The sequence below is a fragment of the Somniosus microcephalus genome, chromosome 28 (genome assembly GCF_052327205.1).
Source record: "Somniosus microcephalus isolate GS21.2 chromosome 28, FLI_Smic_1.0, whole genome shotgun sequence".
In the NCBI taxonomy this organism is placed as follows: domain Eukaryota; kingdom Metazoa; phylum Chordata; class Chondrichthyes; order Squaliformes; family Somniosidae; genus Somniosus; species Somniosus microcephalus.
The window spans coordinates 34,433,684-34,452,688 of record NC_141014.1 but is presented as its reverse complement, the minus strand read 5'-3'; the positions used below and the strand labels follow the sequence as shown (position 1 = coordinate 34,452,688).

The following is a 19,005-nucleotide window of genomic DNA, read 5'->3' as shown; positions in this document are numbered from 1 at the left end:
AGTTCTTTGAGGAAGTAACATATAGGGTGGATAAAGGGGAACCAGTGGACGTAGTGTATTTAGACTTCCAAAAGGCATTTGACAAGGTGCCACACAAAAGATTATTGCTTAAGATAAAAAATCACGGGATTGGGGGTAATATTCTGGCATGGATAGAGGATTGGCTATCTAACAGAAGGCAGAGAGTTGGGATAAATGGTTCATTCTCAGACTGGCAATCAGTAACTAGTGGTGTTCTGCAGGGGTCAGTGCTGGGTCCCCAACTCTTTACAATCTATATTAACGATTTGGAGGAGGGGACCGAGTGTAACATATCAAAGTTTGCAGATGATACTAAGATGGGAGGGAAAGTAGTGAGTGAGGAGGACATAAAAAACCTGCAAGGGGACATAGACAGGCTAAGTAAGTGGGCAGAGATTTGGCAGATGGAATACAATACTGGAAAGTGTGAGGTTATGCACTTTGGCAGGAAAAATCGTAGAGCAAGTTATTATCTTAATGGCAAGAAACTGGAAAGTACTGAAGTACAAAGGGATCTGGGGGTCCTGGTGCACGAAACTCAAAAGGTTAGTATGCAGGTGCAGCAAGTGATTAAGAAGGCCAATGGAATGTTGGCTTTCATTGCTAGGGGGATAGAATATAAAAATAGGGAGGTATTGCTTCAGTTGTACAAGGTATTGGTGAGACCGCACCTGGAATACTGCGTACAGTTTTGGTGTCCATACTTAAGAAAGGACATACTTGCTCTCGAGTCAGTACAAAGAAGGTTCACTCGGTTAATCCCGGGGATGAGGGGATGGACATATGAAGAGAGGTTGAGAAGATTGGGACTCTACTCATTGGAGTTCAGAAGAATGAGAGGCAATCTTATTGAAACATATAAGATTGTGAAGAGGTTGGATCGGGTGGATGCGGGGAGGATGTTCCCGATGATGGGTGAAACTAGAACTAGGGGGCATAGTCTTAGAATAAGGGGCTGCTCTTTCAAAACTGAGATGAGGAGGAACTACTTCACTCAGAGGGTGGTAGGTCCATGGAATATGCTGCCCCAAAAAGCTGTAGAAGCTACATCATTACATAAATTTAAAACAGAAATAGACAGTTTCCTAGAAGTAAAGGGAATTAAGGGTTACGGGGAGCGGGCAGGAATTTGGACATGAGTCTAGGTTCGGATCGGTCATGGCCCTGTGGGTAGCGAAGCGGGCCCAGGGGCCGTGTAGCCTGATCCTGCTCCTATTTCGTGTCTCTAATTCTGTTAGATTCAGGAGATGGTTCTGTGATAGTGGATTGGCGGTTAGGATCAGATCAGCCATGATCTTATTGAATGGCGGAGCAGGCTCGAGGGGCCGATTGGCCTACTCCTGCTCCTATTCTTATGTTCTTATCAACATCATAAAAACAGAATATCTGATCATTATCGCATTGCTGTTTGCGGGAGCTTGCTGTGCGCAAATAGGCTGCTGTGTTTCCAACATTACAACAGTGACTACACTTCGAAAAGTACTTCATTGGCTGTAAAGCGCTTTGGGACATCCTGAGGTCGTGAAAGGCGCGATATAGAAATGCAAGTCTTTTTTTTGTGTAGAGGGAGACTACCCGTGGTCACTTCATTCACCAACAACACAAAATGGATTTTTTCATGGTTCTGGGCTGGGTTTGAAGTGGGATCTGTGGCAGAGCTCCGAATCACTGACAGCGAGGAGTTTCCCCTCCCACCTCACCCAAATCATATAAATTCCTCCACGGTCTCCACCATCCTGTCTCTGCAGTTCCCTCCAATACTCTGATCATCTCGCTCCGCTCCACCCCGCTCTCTTCGCCCCACTACTGTGGGCAGTCTTGTGGGCCACCTCAGCCCTATTCTTCGGAACTCCCCTCCCTAAACCTTTTCACCTCTCTCTCTCTCCACCTTTAGGATGCTTCAGCCGCCTGGGCCCCGAAGCTCCGGAATTCCCTCCTTAAACACCTCCGCCTCTCTGCACCTCTCTCCTCCTCTAGGACGCTTCTTAAAACCTACATCTTTGACCAAGCCCTGTCCTAATATCTCCTCATGTGGCTCGGGGTCAAATTTTGTTCGCTAACGCTCTTGTGAAGCGCCTTGGGACGATTTGCTACTTTAAAGGTGCTGTATAGATGCAAGTTGTTGTTGTTGTAAATAGAAAGACATAGATAGATATTGGACGGATAGATCACACTGTCGATTTTGATGTTAATCTTAACTGTGAATATTGAAAGAAGCTCCAGAGCTTGATGGCTAAACTATGCTCAAAAAATCTGTGTTCTATGTTCTTTTTATTTACAATTTCTTTAAAAAAAAATCAATTGGCCTGTCCTACATTCTCTCTATCGTTGCCAGGGCCACCATTTTGAAATAGAAGATAGAAGCAGGAGTAGGCCATTTGGCCCCTCGAGCCTGCTCCGCCATTTAATGAGATCATGGCTGATCATCCAAACTCAGTACCCTGTCCCTGCTTTCTCCCCATACCCCTTGATCCCTTTAGCCTTAAGAAATATATCTAACTCCTTCTTGAATATATTTAATGAATTGGCCTCTACTGCCTTCTGTGGTAGAGAATTCCACAGGTTCACCACTCTCTGGGTGAAGAAATTCCTCCTCATCTCTGTCCTAAATGGCTTGCCCCTTATCCTTAGACTGTGACCCCTGGTTCTGGACTCCCCCCGCCATCGGGAACAGCCTTCCTGTATCTAGTTTGTCTAGTCCTGTTAGAATTTTATAAGCTTCAATGAGATCCCCTCTCATCCTTCTAAACTCCAGCAAATATAAGCCTAATCGACCCAATCTCTCCTCATACGTCATTCCTGCCATCCCTGGTATCAGTCTGGTGAATCTTCGCTGCACTCCCTCCATGGCAAGAACATCCTTCCTCAGATAAGGCAACCAAAACTGCACACAATACTCAAGGTGTGGTCTCACCAAGGCCCTGTACAACTGCAGCAAGACATCCTTGCTCCTGTACTCGAATCCTCTCGCTATGAAGGCCAAGATACCATTTGCCTTCTTAACCGCCTGCTGTACCTGCATGTTTACCTTCAGCGACTGGTGCACAAGGGCACCCAGGTCTCGTCGCACTTCCCCTTTTCCCAATCTATTGCCATTCAGATAATAATCTGCCTTCCTGTTTTTGCCACCAAATCAGGTCTCTGAATGGATTAAGCAGTCCCAGCATGCATCTGGGGTAGTGCCACATTAAACCTATATATCTAATGGAACGGGTTATTGGAAAATATTTCGGTAATGTATTTATTTTGCTGATCAATATGATTTGTTTGGGCACCTTAATTAGGTACAAACCGTATCAAAGAAGGTTCCAGTTGCTCTCCCCGATGCAATCAAACCCAACAACATAAGCCAGGCCCTGATGCCGAACGCCTCCTCGCTGAATGGAACACTTCCTGCTGTCAACGTCCGACAGATCTTCGTAACGAAGAAACAATTGGAACTCAAATGGGGAATGAATGTCCTAGGTAGGACTTTGGTTCACTGGCTCAAACCATGTTAACTCATTCTATTTCGCAGGAGGATTCGGTGAAACAGGGATGCCATATTGGAAGATCTCCAGATGGGACTCTCCTTTTGTAGTTTTCCGCGCTAGTGTCCCACACTATAATTCTTTCTGTCTTCCTCATTTTCAAAGGAGGAACAGCCGATATATTTCCAAGTTGGGATGGTGTCTGGCTTGGAGGGGAACGTGGAGGTAGTGGTGTTCCCATGCGCCTGCTGCCCTTGTCCTTCCAGGTGGAAGAGGTCGCGGGTTTGGGAGGTGCTGCCGAAGAAGCCTTGGCGAGTTGCTGCAGTGCATCTTGTAGATGCTACACACTGCAGCCACGGTGCACCGGTGGTGGAGGGAGTGACTGTTCAAGGTGGTGGAGGGGGTGCCGATCCAGCGGCCTGGATGGTGTCGAGCTTCTTGAGTGTTGTTGGATCTGTACCCATCCAAGAAAGTGTGTTTTATTACCCTACATTAATAGAAAAAGTGCACCTATGAATGATATTTGATTCTGCAGGGTCAAATCCCTGCTTTGAGAAGGGTTCCCACTCTATTGACTCACCCTGATAGGGGAAGTATTGGGCTCAGCGCTGATCTTCCAATGGGTTGCATACCATGCTGGCCTTACTGTCTAGGAGCACAGATGAAGATTAGTCACTTTGGTGAGATACTGGAGCTTAGCCAGTGCTTGCGGAGCCATAGTCCAGCAAGAGTTTAATTAACCAAAGGACTTTCTTCACCCAAACCTCTTTGAGTTGGTACCTTCAGGAGAGGAAGGTAGAAAAATGAAAGGAACCTCAACATATCTGCCGGTTGTACGACATGTTAGTTTACACCTCTCGCTGCCTTCGTGACCATCCATTTGTGTTTCTAATTAGAATTATTTAATTTTTTTTAATGTCATTTGCCCTCTAGGCCTGATTGGATTCTTCATTGCCTTCGGTATTTCCATGGGGAAGATGGGCGAAAGGGCTCAAATCGTGGCCGAATTCTTCAACGTGCTCAATGAGATCATCATGAAGCTGATCACGATGATCATGTGGTAAGGATGGCTAGCGTGACAAGCGCAGGTAGCGGCCACCGACCCAGGCGCAGATAACAAAAAGGAAATATACCGCATTTCGCAACCTCAAGATGTCCCAAGGCGCGTCGACAGCCAATGAAACACCTTTGAAGTGTAGTCACTGTTGTAGTCTGGATTTTGAATGGGGACTGTTCAGTGTTGGACTGGAAGCAGTCTGGGATTTGGTTTGGAGCCAGTCCGGATTTGATGGAGGCAGATTTCTGGATTTCAGAGGCAGATTTAAACTTGACACCAAAACTCTGGGTATTGAAGTCCATTCCCCCAATTACTCCCATGTTCAAATTTCTCTCCACGGATGTTGCCTGACCTGCTGAGTTTTTCCAGCATTTTCTGTTGTTATTTCGGATTTCCAACATCTGCAGTATTTTGCTATCGTACTTCATGACGGGATTGTTCATTTTTAAATTATTCTTTGGGATGCGGGCGTTGCTGGCAAGGCCGGCATTTATTGCCCATCCCTACTTAAAAGAAAAAACACTTGAATTTCTATAGCGCCTTTTCATGACCTCAGAACATCCCAAAACACCTTACTACAACAACAACAACTTGTATTTATATAGCGCCTTTAATGTAGTAAAACGTCCCAAGGCGCTGTTCAGGAGCATTTTAAGACAACAAATTTGACGCCGATCCACATAAGGATAAATTAGGGCAGGTGACCAAAAGCTTGGTCAAAGAGGTAGGTTTTAAGGAGCGTCTTAAAGGAGGAGAGAGAGGTAGCAAGGTGGAGAGGTTTAGGCAGGGAATTCCAGAGCTTAGGGCCCAGGCAACAGAAGGCATGGTAACATTTACAGCCAATGAAGTGTTGTAATGCAGGAAGCGCAGCAGCCAATTTGCACACAGCAAGCGCACGTAAACAGCAATGACCCACCCATCTGTTTTAAGTGATGTTGGTTGAGGGATAAACATTGGCCCCAGGACACCGGGGAGAACTCCCCCTGCTCTCCTTCGAAATAGTGCCCGTGGGATTTTTTACATCCACCTGAGAGGGCAGACGGGGGCCTCGGTTTAGCGTCTCATCTGAAAGACGGCACCTCCGACAGTGCAGCACTCCCTCAACACTGCACTGGGAGTGTTAGCCTGGATTTTGTGCTCAAGTCAATGGAGGGGGGACATGAACCCAAGAACCATTTGACTCAGAGGTGCGAGTGCTACCCACTGGGCCACGGCTAATCCCTAAGTTGCCCTTGAGAAGGTGTTGGTGGGTCTTATTGGTTACTATGGTCTTCGATGAGTCTTTCTCATCGGCAAATGAAACATCAGGACCTTTGCTGTGGACCCACCACCCTGCACTAACCATCCTTGCCCAACTTGCTTTGGGTCTTGGCAGCGGGCAGCAATTAGACGCAGAAGAGCGGAGCCCAGGGTAATGAGTGAATGTATTCCGTAGGGACCGCTCCCTCCGAGACACCCTAGTCCACTCCTCTATCACCCCCAGCACCCCTTCCCCTTCGCCTGGCACCTTCACGTGCAAGCGCAGGAGATGCAACACCTGCCCTTATACCTCCCCCCTTCCCACTGTCCAGGGCCCCAAACACCCCTTCCAGGTGAAACAGCGATTTACTTGTACTTCTTGCAATCTAGTATACTGTATTCGCTGCTCACGATGTGGTCTCCTCTACATTGGGGAGACCAACGCAGATTGGGTGACCGCTTTGCTGAACACCTCCGTTCAGTCTGTAAGGATGACCCCGAGCTTCCGGTCGCCTGTCATTTCAATTCACCACCCCATTCCCACTCAGACCTCACCATACTCGAGCTCTTGCATTGTTCCACGGAAGCTCACCGTAAACTCGAGGAACAGCACCTCATCTTCCGATTAGGCACTTTACAGCCTTCCGGACTCAATATCGAGTTCAACAATTTCAGATCATTACTTCGGCCCCTATTACATTTTTATTTATACTTTTTATCCACACCTTTGTTTTGGCCATTTCCCCCCCTCTTTTTCTCTCTCCCACATGGCAGCTGTCTCCCATTCTGCCAGCGCATTTCACACCTAATCTAGAGCCGTCTTTTGTCTCCACTAGTCCTATCACCATCTCGTCTGGTTTTGAATACCTCTTAATGTCTCTTCACTTCTCTCTTGTTCTCACATCCCCATTTCCCGGCCCCCAAACTGGCCTTTTAATCTGTTTCATTTCCTGTGCTTCTTCAGTCTTGACAAAGGGTTTTGACCCGAAACGTTGACTCTATTTTCTCTCCACGGATGTTGCCCTGGCCTGCTGAGTTTTTCCAACATTTTCTGCTGTTATTTCGGATTTCCAGCATCTGCAGTATTTTGCTAACATAATGAGTGAGTGTGTTCTGTTGCCAGGTATTCTCCAGTGGGAATTGCTTCCCTGATCTGTGGGAAGATTGCTGCCATCAAGGACCTGGAGGCTGTTGCTAGGCAGCTGGGAATGTACATGGTGACTGTGATAGTGGGCCTTATCATCCATGGCGGGATTATTCTCCCTTCCATTTATTTCATTATCACGAGGAAGAACCCGCTGGTGTTCTGCGGTGGAATATTTCAAGCCTGGATCACAGCTCTCGGAACAGCATCCAGGTGAGACTATCTCTTGGGTCTGGGGCCCCATTTTGAAGGAGGAAGCAGGTGTCAAAGTTGATTCCAAATGATAACCCGTGCTGTACCTGCCCTGGGAGTGTTTGATGGGACAGTATAGTCACAGGCAGAGAAATACTGATGAGTGATGAATGGAATATTTCATCACAGGGAGCTTTACTCTATATCTAACCTGTGCTGTACCTGCTCTGGGAGTGTTTGGCGGGATAGTGTAGAGGGAGCTTTACTCTGTATCTAACCCATGCTGTACCTGCCCAGGGAGTGTTTGATGGGGTCAGTGTAGAAGGAGCTTTACTCTGTATCTAACCCGTGCTGGTCCTGCCCTGGGAGTGTTTGATGGGAGAGTGTAGAGGGAGCTTTACTCTGTATCTAACCCGTGCTGTACCTGCCCTGGGAGTGTTTGATGGGGACAGTGTAGAGGGAACTTTACTCTGTATCTAACCTGTGCTGTACCTGCCCTGGGAGTGTTTGATGGGACAGTGTAGAGGGAGCTTTACTCTGTATCTAACCCGTGCTGTACCTGCCCTGGGAGTGTTTGATGGGACAGTGTAGAGGGAGCTTTACTCTGTATCTAACCCGTGCTGGTCCTGCCCTGGGAGTGTTTGATGGGAGAGTGTAGAGGGAGCTTTACTCTGTATCTAACCTGTGCTGTACCTGCCCTGGGAGTGTTTGATGGGACAGTGTAGAGGGAGCTTTACTCTGTATCTAACCCGTGCTGTACCTGCCCCGGGAGTGTTTGATGGGACAGTGTAGAGGGAACTTTACTCTGCAGCTGATCCATGGAGCAGCCATTACTGTAACTCTCATTCCTTTTCTTTCATACAGTGCAGGTACTCTACCTGTGACATTCCGGTGTCTTGAAGAAAACCTGCAAATCGACAAACGGGTGACCAGATTCGTGCTTCCGATTGGTGCCACCATAAACATGGACGGGACAGCCCTATATGAGGCCGTGGCGGCCATCTTTATTGCTCAAATGAATGGGATCGTGCTGGACCTTGGGCAGATAGTTACCGTGAGGTAAGTGATCCTTTACATGACAATTCCCCTTCCCAGTGATGCTACGTACTGTACGACTGAAGCGACTAAAAGCTTCACACAGCGTTCGAAATTGGCCGCTCCCCACACAAATGTCCCCTTTCAATTGCTGGGGTAGATTTTTTGATTCTTCCATTGTACTCCCCTCCTCTCTAATAGACAATGGGCCAGAAATTCAGGTCGGAGGCTTCCCACGGGTGCAAGCCCCCGACCTGCACTTACCTCGCGTGCCTGCCGTTGAGCTGTGGGCCCGCGTGGGATTCCGATCCTGGGCCTCCTCCAGCTGCCGGCGTGCAGTGCTCGCGTATCCCAGGGGCGCAGTTAGTTCGATGCGTCCCCTGGGATCACGTGGGCCATGGGGAGCCAATTGAAGCAGGGAATCTCCATTCATAGATTTGACAGGAGGACCTGTCAAATCTATGAATAGAGATCGGCCCCAAAACCTAAGTAAAACTTCAAATACATTTTTTTTTAAATCACATTTTTAAAATAACTATAAATTACATAAATTAACTATTTTAAACAAAAAATTAAATTTTTGAAAAAATTAATTAAAGTTTTTAACGGGGCTAAAAATAAACTTACCTTTCTTTAAAGTATTTTAAAATAATAAACCTGTGGAAAAAATGTTTTAATTTTACTTAATTAACCTCTTACCTTGTTAAAAGCAGGCCTTGCGACTGCTTTTTAAATGCGTAGTTGCTGGAGACTTACCCTCCCGGAGAAACCTGTAAAAAAATCGGAAGTTCCAGGTGTACGTGCTGCCTCTCCGGCGCACGCGTTTGACCTGTGAACCCCTTCCTTCGAAGGAATGGAAGTTCCGGTTTCCCGCGCCTGCGCAGTGCATGCACGAAACCGGCACTTTCGTTGGGCCTACGGGTGAGTACACAGCGCGTACTCACCCGTGGGGACCCGAATCTCTGGCCCACTGCCTCTTGCCGTGGAATAGAGCTTTGCTCAGTTATATAGAGCCTTGGCCAGACCTCATCTGGAGTGACTATGTTCAGTTCTGGGCTCCGCACCTCCGGAAGAACATGTTGGCCCTGGAGGCGGCGGGGGCTGGGGGGGACAGCACAGATTCACCATAATGGGACCGGGGCATAAAGGGTTAAATTATGAGGACAGGTTGCATAGACTAGGCTGGCACTCCCTAGAGTTTAGACGGTTGAGGGGTGATCTAATTGTGTAAAATGATAAAAGGATTCGATAGAGTAGATACAGAGAAGCTATTTCCTCTGGTGGCGGTGCGGGGGAGTCCAGAACAAAGGGGCATCACCTTAAAATCAGAGCCAGGCCGTCCAGGAGTGCATTCAGGAAGCACCTTTTCACCCAAAGGTGGTGGAAATGTGGAACTCGCTCCCCCCCAAAAGGCTGTGGATGCTGGGGGGTTCAATTGAAATTTTCAAGACTGAGATCGCTGGATTTTTATCAAGTAAGGGTATGAAGGGATATGGGATCAAAGGCAGATAACTGGAGATGAGGTACAGGTCAGCCATGATCTCATTGAATGGCGGGGCAAGCTCAAGGGGCTGAATGGCCTTCTCCTGCTCCTATCTTCTATGTTTCTATGACAGGCTCGAGGGGCCGAATGGCCTCCTCCTGTTGCTACGCCCCACAGGGACCAGACATGCTCCAGTACCTCACCCAGGCTGCAGGTGTCAACAGACCATGTGAGCTCAGGCAGTCAAACTCTGCAAGATATTTGACCATGGGGGACCTCACCGCTGAACCCAAAGCGGTCCTCCTCCGCCCACCCCCTCCCCCCTCCCTCAAAGACCACACGTGAGTGTTTTTTTTGCTTTTATTTGCTCTTGGGACGTGGGTAACACTGGCAAGGCAGCATCTATCACCCATTCCTAGGCAATGGGCTAGATTCTCAGCTTGCCACCCGGGCGCAAGACCGGCGCTGCGGATCGAGCGCCCGTTACAGACACCGCCTGATTTTTCAGTCCCATCGATTTCAATGGAAATGAAAAAAGCCAACAGTTCCTGTAAAGGGCGGGTGACCCGCAACGCTGACCTTACGCCCGGGTATCAAGTTGGGAATCTACCTCGACATGTAGGCTAGACCAGGTAGCGGCGAAGTGCATTAGTGAACTGGTTCCATCGAAGCCAGTGGAAAGGTCAATCAGACGGGGGATGTAGCGGGCAGGCGGCCTGCTACTGCCAGTTTGAGCCCCGCCAGAGCTGAACTGCAATCCCGTTGGGGGATTTTTTGCTGGTGCCAGCCCACAAATGGCCAACGTGCGGCGATGGGATTTGAACTCGCAAGGCCGTCTACGCTCATTCGGCTAAGATGCTGGAGGTGACTGGAGTCCCGTGGGTTTTTTGCACCTGATGGGGATGATGGAGCTAGCGATAGACGATCGGGGTGGAAAGTTGAATTTGGCAACTAATCTTTCGGACGTGTTTTCTGACTTCCTGCTTTGTTTGCTTTTCTCGCTAGCCTGACCGCCACCTTGGCGAGTGTTGGAGCGGCCAGCATCCCCAGCGCCGGCCTCGTTACAATGCTCCTCATTTTGGCGGCTGTGGGGCTTCCGACCCAGGACATCAGCCTTCTCATCGCAGTCGACTGGCTACTGTGAGTAGATCCTACGAGGGAGAGTTGGAGTGTAGAGCTGGAAGTGAAATGTGGGCCTGGAGGATGTTGGAGGAGTAGGGCGGGGTCATAGGAACATAGGGAAAAAAGACAGACTTGCATTTATGTAGCGCCTTTCACGACCACCGGATGCCCCAAAGCGCTTTACAGCCAATGAAGTACTTTTTGAAGTGCAGGCACTGTTGTAATGTAGGAAATGCGACAGCCAATTTGCGCACAGCAAGCTCCCACAAACAGCATTGAGATAATGACCAGATAACCTATTTTAGTGATGTTTGTTGAGAGATACATTTTTGGCCAGGACACCGGGGAGAACTCTCCCTGCTCTTCTTCAAAATAGCAGCATGGGATCTTCTATGTCCACCTGAGAGAGCAGACGGGGCCTCGGTTTAACTTCTCATTTGAAAGACGGCACCATCTGACAGTGCAGCGTTCCCTCAATACTGCACTGGATTCGTCAGTCTCGATTTTTGTGCTCATGTCCTTAGGGTGGGACTTGAACCCAGAACTTTCTGACTCAGAGGCAAAGGTGCTACCAACTGAGCCATGGATGGAATCATAGGACCTTAGGAAGGAACATAGGAGCAGAGGAAGGAACATAGAAATAGGAGAAGGCCATTCAGCCCCTCGAACCTGTTCCTCCATTCAATTATTTCATGGCTGATCATAGACAAATTTATCGAGCAGGAGTTTGAAATCAGTGCACTGAGCGATGGGGAATCAGTGGAGATCAGTGAGGACTGGGATGGTAGGTGAACATGGCCTCGTACAGGGTAAGGTGAGAATGATTGGGCTTTGGGACCAATTGGGGTTTGTGTTGGGTGAAGCTCGGGATGGCCGTGAGCAGGGTTTTGGGGAAGTTGAGCTGAGTGAATGGGAATATCTGCAGCGGTTTCACCATGATCAGATATGGAACAGAATTGACCATTGGTGATAGGATGACCACTGTGACCAATAGTGACAGGAGGACCATTGTGACCAATAGTGACAGAGAGGACCACAGTGACCAATCGTGACAGGAGGACCATTGTGACCAATAGTGACAGGGGGACCACTGTGACCAATAGTGACAGGAGGACCACTGTGACCAATAGTGACAGGAGGACCACTGTGACCAACAGTGACAGACAGGACCACTGTGACCAATAGTGACAGGAGGACCACTGTGAACAAAAGTGACAGGAGGACCACTGTGACCAACAGTGACAGACAGAAGCACTGTGACCAATAGTGACAGGAGGACCACTGTGACCAATAGTGACAGGAGGACCACTGTGAACAACAGTGACAGGAGGACCACTGTGACCAATAGTGACAGGAGGACCACTGTGAACAATAGTGACAGGAGGACCACTGTGACCAACAGTGACAGGAGGACCACTGTGAACAATAGTGACAGGAGGACCACTGTGAACAATAGTGACAGGAGGACCACTGTGCCCAATAGTGACAGGAGGACCACTGTGAACAATAGTCATAGGATGAGTACTGTGACCAACAGTGACAGGAGGGCCACTGTGACCAATAGTGACAGGAGGGCCACTGTGACCAATAGTGACAGGAGGACCACTGTGGCCAATAGTGACAGGAGGACCACTGTGACCAATAGTGACAGACAGGACCACTGTGACCAATAGTGACAGGAGGACCACTGTGACCAACAGTGGCAGGAGGACCACTGTGACCAATATTGACAGGAGGACCACTGTGACTAGTAGTGACAGACAGAACCACTGTGACCAATAGTGACAGGAGGACCACTGTGACCAACAGTGACAGGAGGACCACTGTGATCAATAGTGACAGGAGGACCACTGTGACCAATAGTGACAGGAGGACCACTGTGACCAATCATGACAGGAGGACCATTGTGAAGAATAGTGACAAGAGGACCACTGTGACCAATAGTGGCAGGAGGACCCCTGTGACCAACAGTGACAGGAGGACCCCTGTGACCAACAGTGACAGGAGGACCACTGTGACCAATAGTGACAGGAGGACCATTGTGACCTATAGTGACAGGAGGACCACTGTGAACAATAGTAACAGGATGAGCACTGTGACCAACAGTGACAGGAGGACCACTGTGACCAATAGTGACAGGAGGACCACTGTGACTAGTAGTGACAGACAGAACCACTGTGACCAATAGAGACAGGAGGACCACTGTGACCAACAGTGACAGGAGGACCACTGTGACCAATAGTGACAGGAGGACCATTGTGACCTATAGTGACAGGAGGACCACTGTGACCAATAGTGACAGCAGGACCACTGTGACCAATAGTGACAGGAGGACCACTGTGACCAATAGTGACAGGAGGACCACTGTGACCAATAGTGACAGGAGGACCACTGTGAACAATAGTGACAGGAGGACCACTGTGACCAACAGTGACAGACAGAACCACTGTGACCAATAGTGACAGGAGGACCACTGTGACCAACTGTGACAGGAGGACCACTGTGACCAACTGTGACAGGAGGACCACTGTGACCAATAGTGACAGGAAGACCACTGTGAACAATAGTGACAGGATGACCACTGTGACCAACAGTGACAGGAGGACCACTGTGAACAATAGTGACAGGAGGACCACTGTGACCAATAGTGACATACAGGACCACTGTGACAAATAGTGACAGGAGGACCACTGTGACCAACAGTGACAGGAGGACCACTGTGACCAATATTGACAGGAGGACCACTGTGACCAATATTGACAGGAGGACCACTGTGACCAACAGTGACAGGAGGACCACTGTGACCAATAGTGACAGGAGGACCATTGTGACCTATAGTGACAGGAGGACCACTGTGAACAATAGTAACAGGATGAGCACTGTGACCAACAGTGACAGGAGGACCACTGTGACCAATAGTGACAGGAGGATCACTGTGACCAATAGTGACAGGAGGACCACTGTGACTAGTAGTGACAGACAGAAGCACTGTGACCAATAGTGACAGGAGGACCACTGTGACCAACAGTGACAGGAGGACCACTGTGACCAATAGTGACAGGAGGACCATTGTGACCTATAGTGACAGGAGGACCACTGTGACCAATAGTGACAGGAGGACCACTGTGACCAATAGTGACAGGAGGACCACTGTGACCAATAGTGACAGGAGGACCACTGTGACCAATAGTGACAGGAGGACCACTGTGACCAATAGTGACAGGAGGACCACTGTGACCAATAGTGACAGGAGGACCACTGTGAACAATAGTGACAGGAGGACAACTGTGACCAACAGTGACAGACAGAAGCACTGTGACCAATAGTGACAGGAGGACCACTGTGACCAATAGTGACAGGAGGACCATTGTGACCTATAGTGACAGGAGGACCACTGTGAACAATAGTAACAGGATGAGCACTGTGACCAACAGTGACAGGAGGACCACTGTGACCAATAGTGACAGGAGGGCCACTGTGACTAGTAGTGACAGACAGAACCACTGTGACCAATAGTGACAGGAGGACCACTGTGACCAACAGTGACAGGAGGACCACTGTGACCAATAGTGACAGGAGGACCATTGTGACCTATAGTGACAGGAGGACCACTGTGACCAATAGTGACAGGAGGACCACTGTGATCAATAGTGACAGGAGGACCACTGTGACCAATAGTGACAGGAGGACCACTGTGACCAATAGTGACAGGAGGACCACTGTGAACAATAGTGACAGGAGGACCACTGTGACCAACAGTGACAGACAGAACCACTGTGACCAATAGTGACAGGGAGACCACTGTGAACAATAGTGACAGGATGACCACTGTGACCAACAGTGACAGGAGGACCACTGTGAACAATAGTGACAGGAGGACCACTGTGACCAATAGTGACAGGAGGACCACTGTGAACAACAGTGATAGGATGAGTACTGTGACCAACAGTGACAGGAGGACCACTGTGACCAATAGTGACAGGAGGACCACTGTGACCAATAGTGACAGGAGGACCACTGTGACCAATAGTGACAGGAGGACCACTGTGACCAATAGTGACAGGAGGACCACTGTGACCAATAGTGACAGACAGGACCACTGTGACCAATAGTGACAGGAGGACCACTGTGACCAACAGTGACAGGAGGACCACTGTGACCAATATTGACAGGAGGACCACTGTGACCAATATTGACAGGAGGAGCACTGTGACAAATAGTGACAGGAGGCCCACTGTGACCAATAGTGACAGGAGGACCACTGTGACTAGTAGTGACAGACAGAACCACTGTGACCAATAGTGACAGGAGGACCACTGTGACCAACAGTGACAGGAGGACCACTGTGACCAATAGTGACAGGAGGACCATTGTGACCTACAGTGACAGGAGGACCACTGTGACCAATAGTGACAGGAGGACCACTGTGACCAATAGTGACAGGAGGACCACTGTGACCAATAGTGACAGGAGGACCACTGTGACCAATAGTGACAGGAGGACCACTGTGACCAATAGTGACAGGAGGACCACTGTGACCAATAGTGACAGGAGGACCACTGTGACCAAAAGTGACAGGAGGACCACTGTGAACAATAGTGACAGGAGGACCACTGTGACCAACAGTGACAGACAGAACCACTGTGACCAATAGTGACAGGAGGACCACTGTGACCAATAGTGACAGGAGGACCACTGTGACCAACTGTGACAGGAGGACCACTGTGACCAACAGTGACAGGAGGACCACTGTGACCAACAGTGACAGGAGGACCACTGTGACCAATAGTGACAGGAGGACCACTGTGACCAATGGTGAAAGGAGGACCACTGTGACCAATAGTGACAGACAGGACCACGGTGACCAATAGTGACAGGAGGACCATTGTGACCAATAGTGGCAGGAGGACCACTGTGACCAATAGTGACAGGAGGACCACTGTGACCAATAGTGACAGGAGGACCTGACCAATAGTGACAGACAGGACCACTGTGACCAATAGTGACAGGAGGACCATTGTGACCAATAGTGACAGACAGAACCACTCTGACCAGTAGTGACAGGAGGACCACTGTGACCAACAGTGACAGACAGAACCACTGTGACCAATAGTGACAGGAGGACCACTGTGACCAACAGTGACAGGAGGACCACTGTGACCAATAGTGACAGGAGGACCACTGTGACCAATAGTGACAGGAGGACCACTGTGACCAATAGTGACAGGAGGACCATTGTGAACAATAGTGACAGGAGGACCACTGTGACCAATTGTGACAGGAGGACCACTGTGACCAATAGTGACAGGAGGACCACTGTGACCAATAGTGACAGGAGGACCACTGTGACCAATAGTGACAGGAGGACCACTGTGACCAATAGTGACAGGAGGACCATTGTGAACAATAGTGACAGGAGGACCACTGTGACCAATAGTGACAGGAGGACCACTGTGACCAACAGTGACAGGAGGACCACTGTGACCAATAGTGACAAGAGGACCACTGTGACCAATAGTGACAGGAGGACCATTGTGAACAATAGTGACAGGAGGACCACTGTGACCAATAGTGACAGGAGGACCACTGTGACCAATAGTGACAGGAGGACCACTGTGACCAATAGTGACAGGAGGACCACTGTGACCAATAGTGACAGGAGGACCACTGTGACCAATAGTGACAGGAGGACCATTGTGAACAATAGTGACAGGAGGACCACTGTGACCAATAGTGACAGGAGGACCACTGTGACCAATAGTGACAGGAGGACCATTGTGACCAATAGTGACAGACAGAACCACTCTGACCAGTAGTGACAGGAGGACCACTGTGACCAACAGTGACAGACAGAACCACTGTGACCAATAGTGACAGGAGGACCACTGTGACCAACAGTGACAGGAGGACCACTGTGACCAATAGTGACAGGAGGACCACTGTGACCAATAGTGACAGGAGGACCACTGTGACCAATAGTGACAGGAGGACCATTGTGAACAATAGTGACAGGAGGACCACTGTGACCAATAGTGACAGGAGGACCACTGTGACCAATAGTGACAGGAGGACCACTGTGACCAATAGTGACAGGAGGACCACTGTGACCAATAGTGACAGGAGGACCACTGTGACCAATAGTGACAGGAGGACCATTGTGAACAATAGTGACAGGAGGACCACTGTGACCAATAGTGACAGGAGGACCATTGTGAACAATAGTGACAGGAGGACCACTGTGACCAATAGTGACAGGAGGACCACTGTGACCAATAGTGACAGGAGGACCACTGTGACTAGTAGTGACAGACAGAACCACTGTGACCAATAGTGACAGGAGGACCACTGTGACCAACAGTAACAGGAGGACCACTGTGACCAATAGTGACAGGAGGACCACTGTGACCAACAGTGACAGGAGGACCACTGTGACCAATAGTGACAGGAGGACCACTGTGACCAACAGTGACAGGAGGACCACTGTGACCAACAGTGACAGACAGAACCACTGTGGCCAATAGTGACAGGAGGACCACTGTGACCAATACTGACAGGAGAACCATTGTGACCAATAGTGACAGATAGAACCACTGTGACCAATAGTGACAGGAGGACCACTGTGACCAATAGTGACAGGAGGACCACTGTGACCAACAGTGACAGACAGAACCACTGTGACCAATAGTGACAGGAGGACCACTGTGACCAATAGTGACAAGAGGACCACTGTGACCAATAGTGACGGGAGGACCATTGTGACCAATATTGACAGGAGGACCACTGTGACCAATCGTGACAGGAGGACCACTGTGACCAATAGTGACAGGAGGACCACTGTGACTAGTAGTGACAGACAGAACCACTGTGACCAATAGTGACAGGAGGACCACTGTGACCAACAGTGACAGGAGGACCACTGTGACCAACAGTGACAGACAGAACCACTGTGACCAATAGTGACAGGAGGACCACTGTGACCAATAGTGACAGGAGAACCATTGTGACCAATAGTGACTGATAGAACCATTGTGACCAATAGTGACAGGAGGACCACTGTGACCAATAGTGACAGGAGGACCACTGTGACCAACAGTGACAGACAGAACCACTGTGACCAATAGTGACAGGAGGACCACTGTGACCAACAGTGACAGGAGGACCATTGTGACCAATAGTGACAGGAGGACCACTGTGACCAATAGTGACAGGAGGACCACTGTGAACAATTGTGACAGGAGGACCACTGTGACTAGTAGTGACAGACAGAACCACTGTGACCAATAGTGACAGGAGGACCACTGTGACCAACAGTGACAGGAGGACCACTGTGACCAATCGTGACAGGAGGATCACTGTGACCAACAGTGACAGGAGGACCACTGTGACCAATAGTGACAGGAGGACCACTGTGACCAACAGTGACAGACAGAACCACTGTGACCAATAGTGACAGGAGGACCACTGTGACCAATAGTGACAGGAGGACCACTGTGACCAATAGTGACAGGAGGACCACTGTGACCAATAGTGACAAGAGGACCACATCCCGTGGCGCCACCCTTGTCTCCCCCTCTGCAATTCTATGAAGAATGCTACGTAGAAGCAGGAAGGACGAGGGTGATGGGGTTGGGAGAGCAGTGATTGGGCTTAAAAGGGAAAGAATGTGTTTGCAAAACTGAGTTTGAATAAAGCTGAAGAGAAATTACTCCTTTTACCAGATTGTGGGGGTGAAATTTGTTTTGGGCTGTCATGTAAAATGGGCAATAGTGAATTTCCAGCTTGCATTCCACCAGAATTTCTTTTCCATTGACTTAAAAATGGGCGATTGGCTATTGCCCGTTCTGCGCGACCGCCCAAGTCGATTTTATTTAGCACTTGGCAGCTGAACTTTGTGGTGTAGAACATTTAACTTCTGAAGGTGAAGGACAAGCAACTTATACAGCACCTCATCACGTCTCTCAAAGCACTTTATACTCAACTAATGACTTTGAAGTGCGGTCAAACACATCAGTCAGTTCTCATGCAGCAAGTACCTGCAAACAGCAATCACATGAATGCTCAGTGAGTCTGTTATTATTGAAAGAAAGACCTTGCATTGATTATAGTGCCTTCCACAACCTCAGGACATCTCAAAGTGCTTCATAGCCGATGAAGATTAATGAAGGGAGAACTCCCTCCTCTTCTTTTGTTCAATGACCTGGGGGGGGCGGGGGTGTAGTTTTATGGTCTCATACAATATTAC

The 19,005-nt window shown here is 49.1% G+C and overlaps 1 protein-coding gene across 1 annotated transcript in view; it reads left to right on the top strand.

The window, feature by feature from the left end:
- The window catches only part of LOC147099530 (excitatory amino acid transporter 2-like), a 35,733-nt gene that overhangs the window by 13,186 nt on the left and 3,542 nt on the right, over positions 1-19,005 (top strand). The window contains exons 4-8 of the mRNA XM_085969761.1: positions 3,306-3,486; positions 4,425-4,551; positions 6,911-7,144; positions 7,988-8,182; positions 10,647-10,781. Of these exons, the coding sequence (XP_085825887.1) occupies positions 3,306-3,486; positions 4,425-4,551; positions 6,911-7,144; positions 7,988-8,182; positions 10,647-10,781 (872 nt within the window). The remainder of the gene's footprint in view (positions 1-3,305; positions 3,487-4,424; positions 4,552-6,910; positions 7,145-7,987; positions 8,183-10,646; positions 10,782-19,005) is intronic.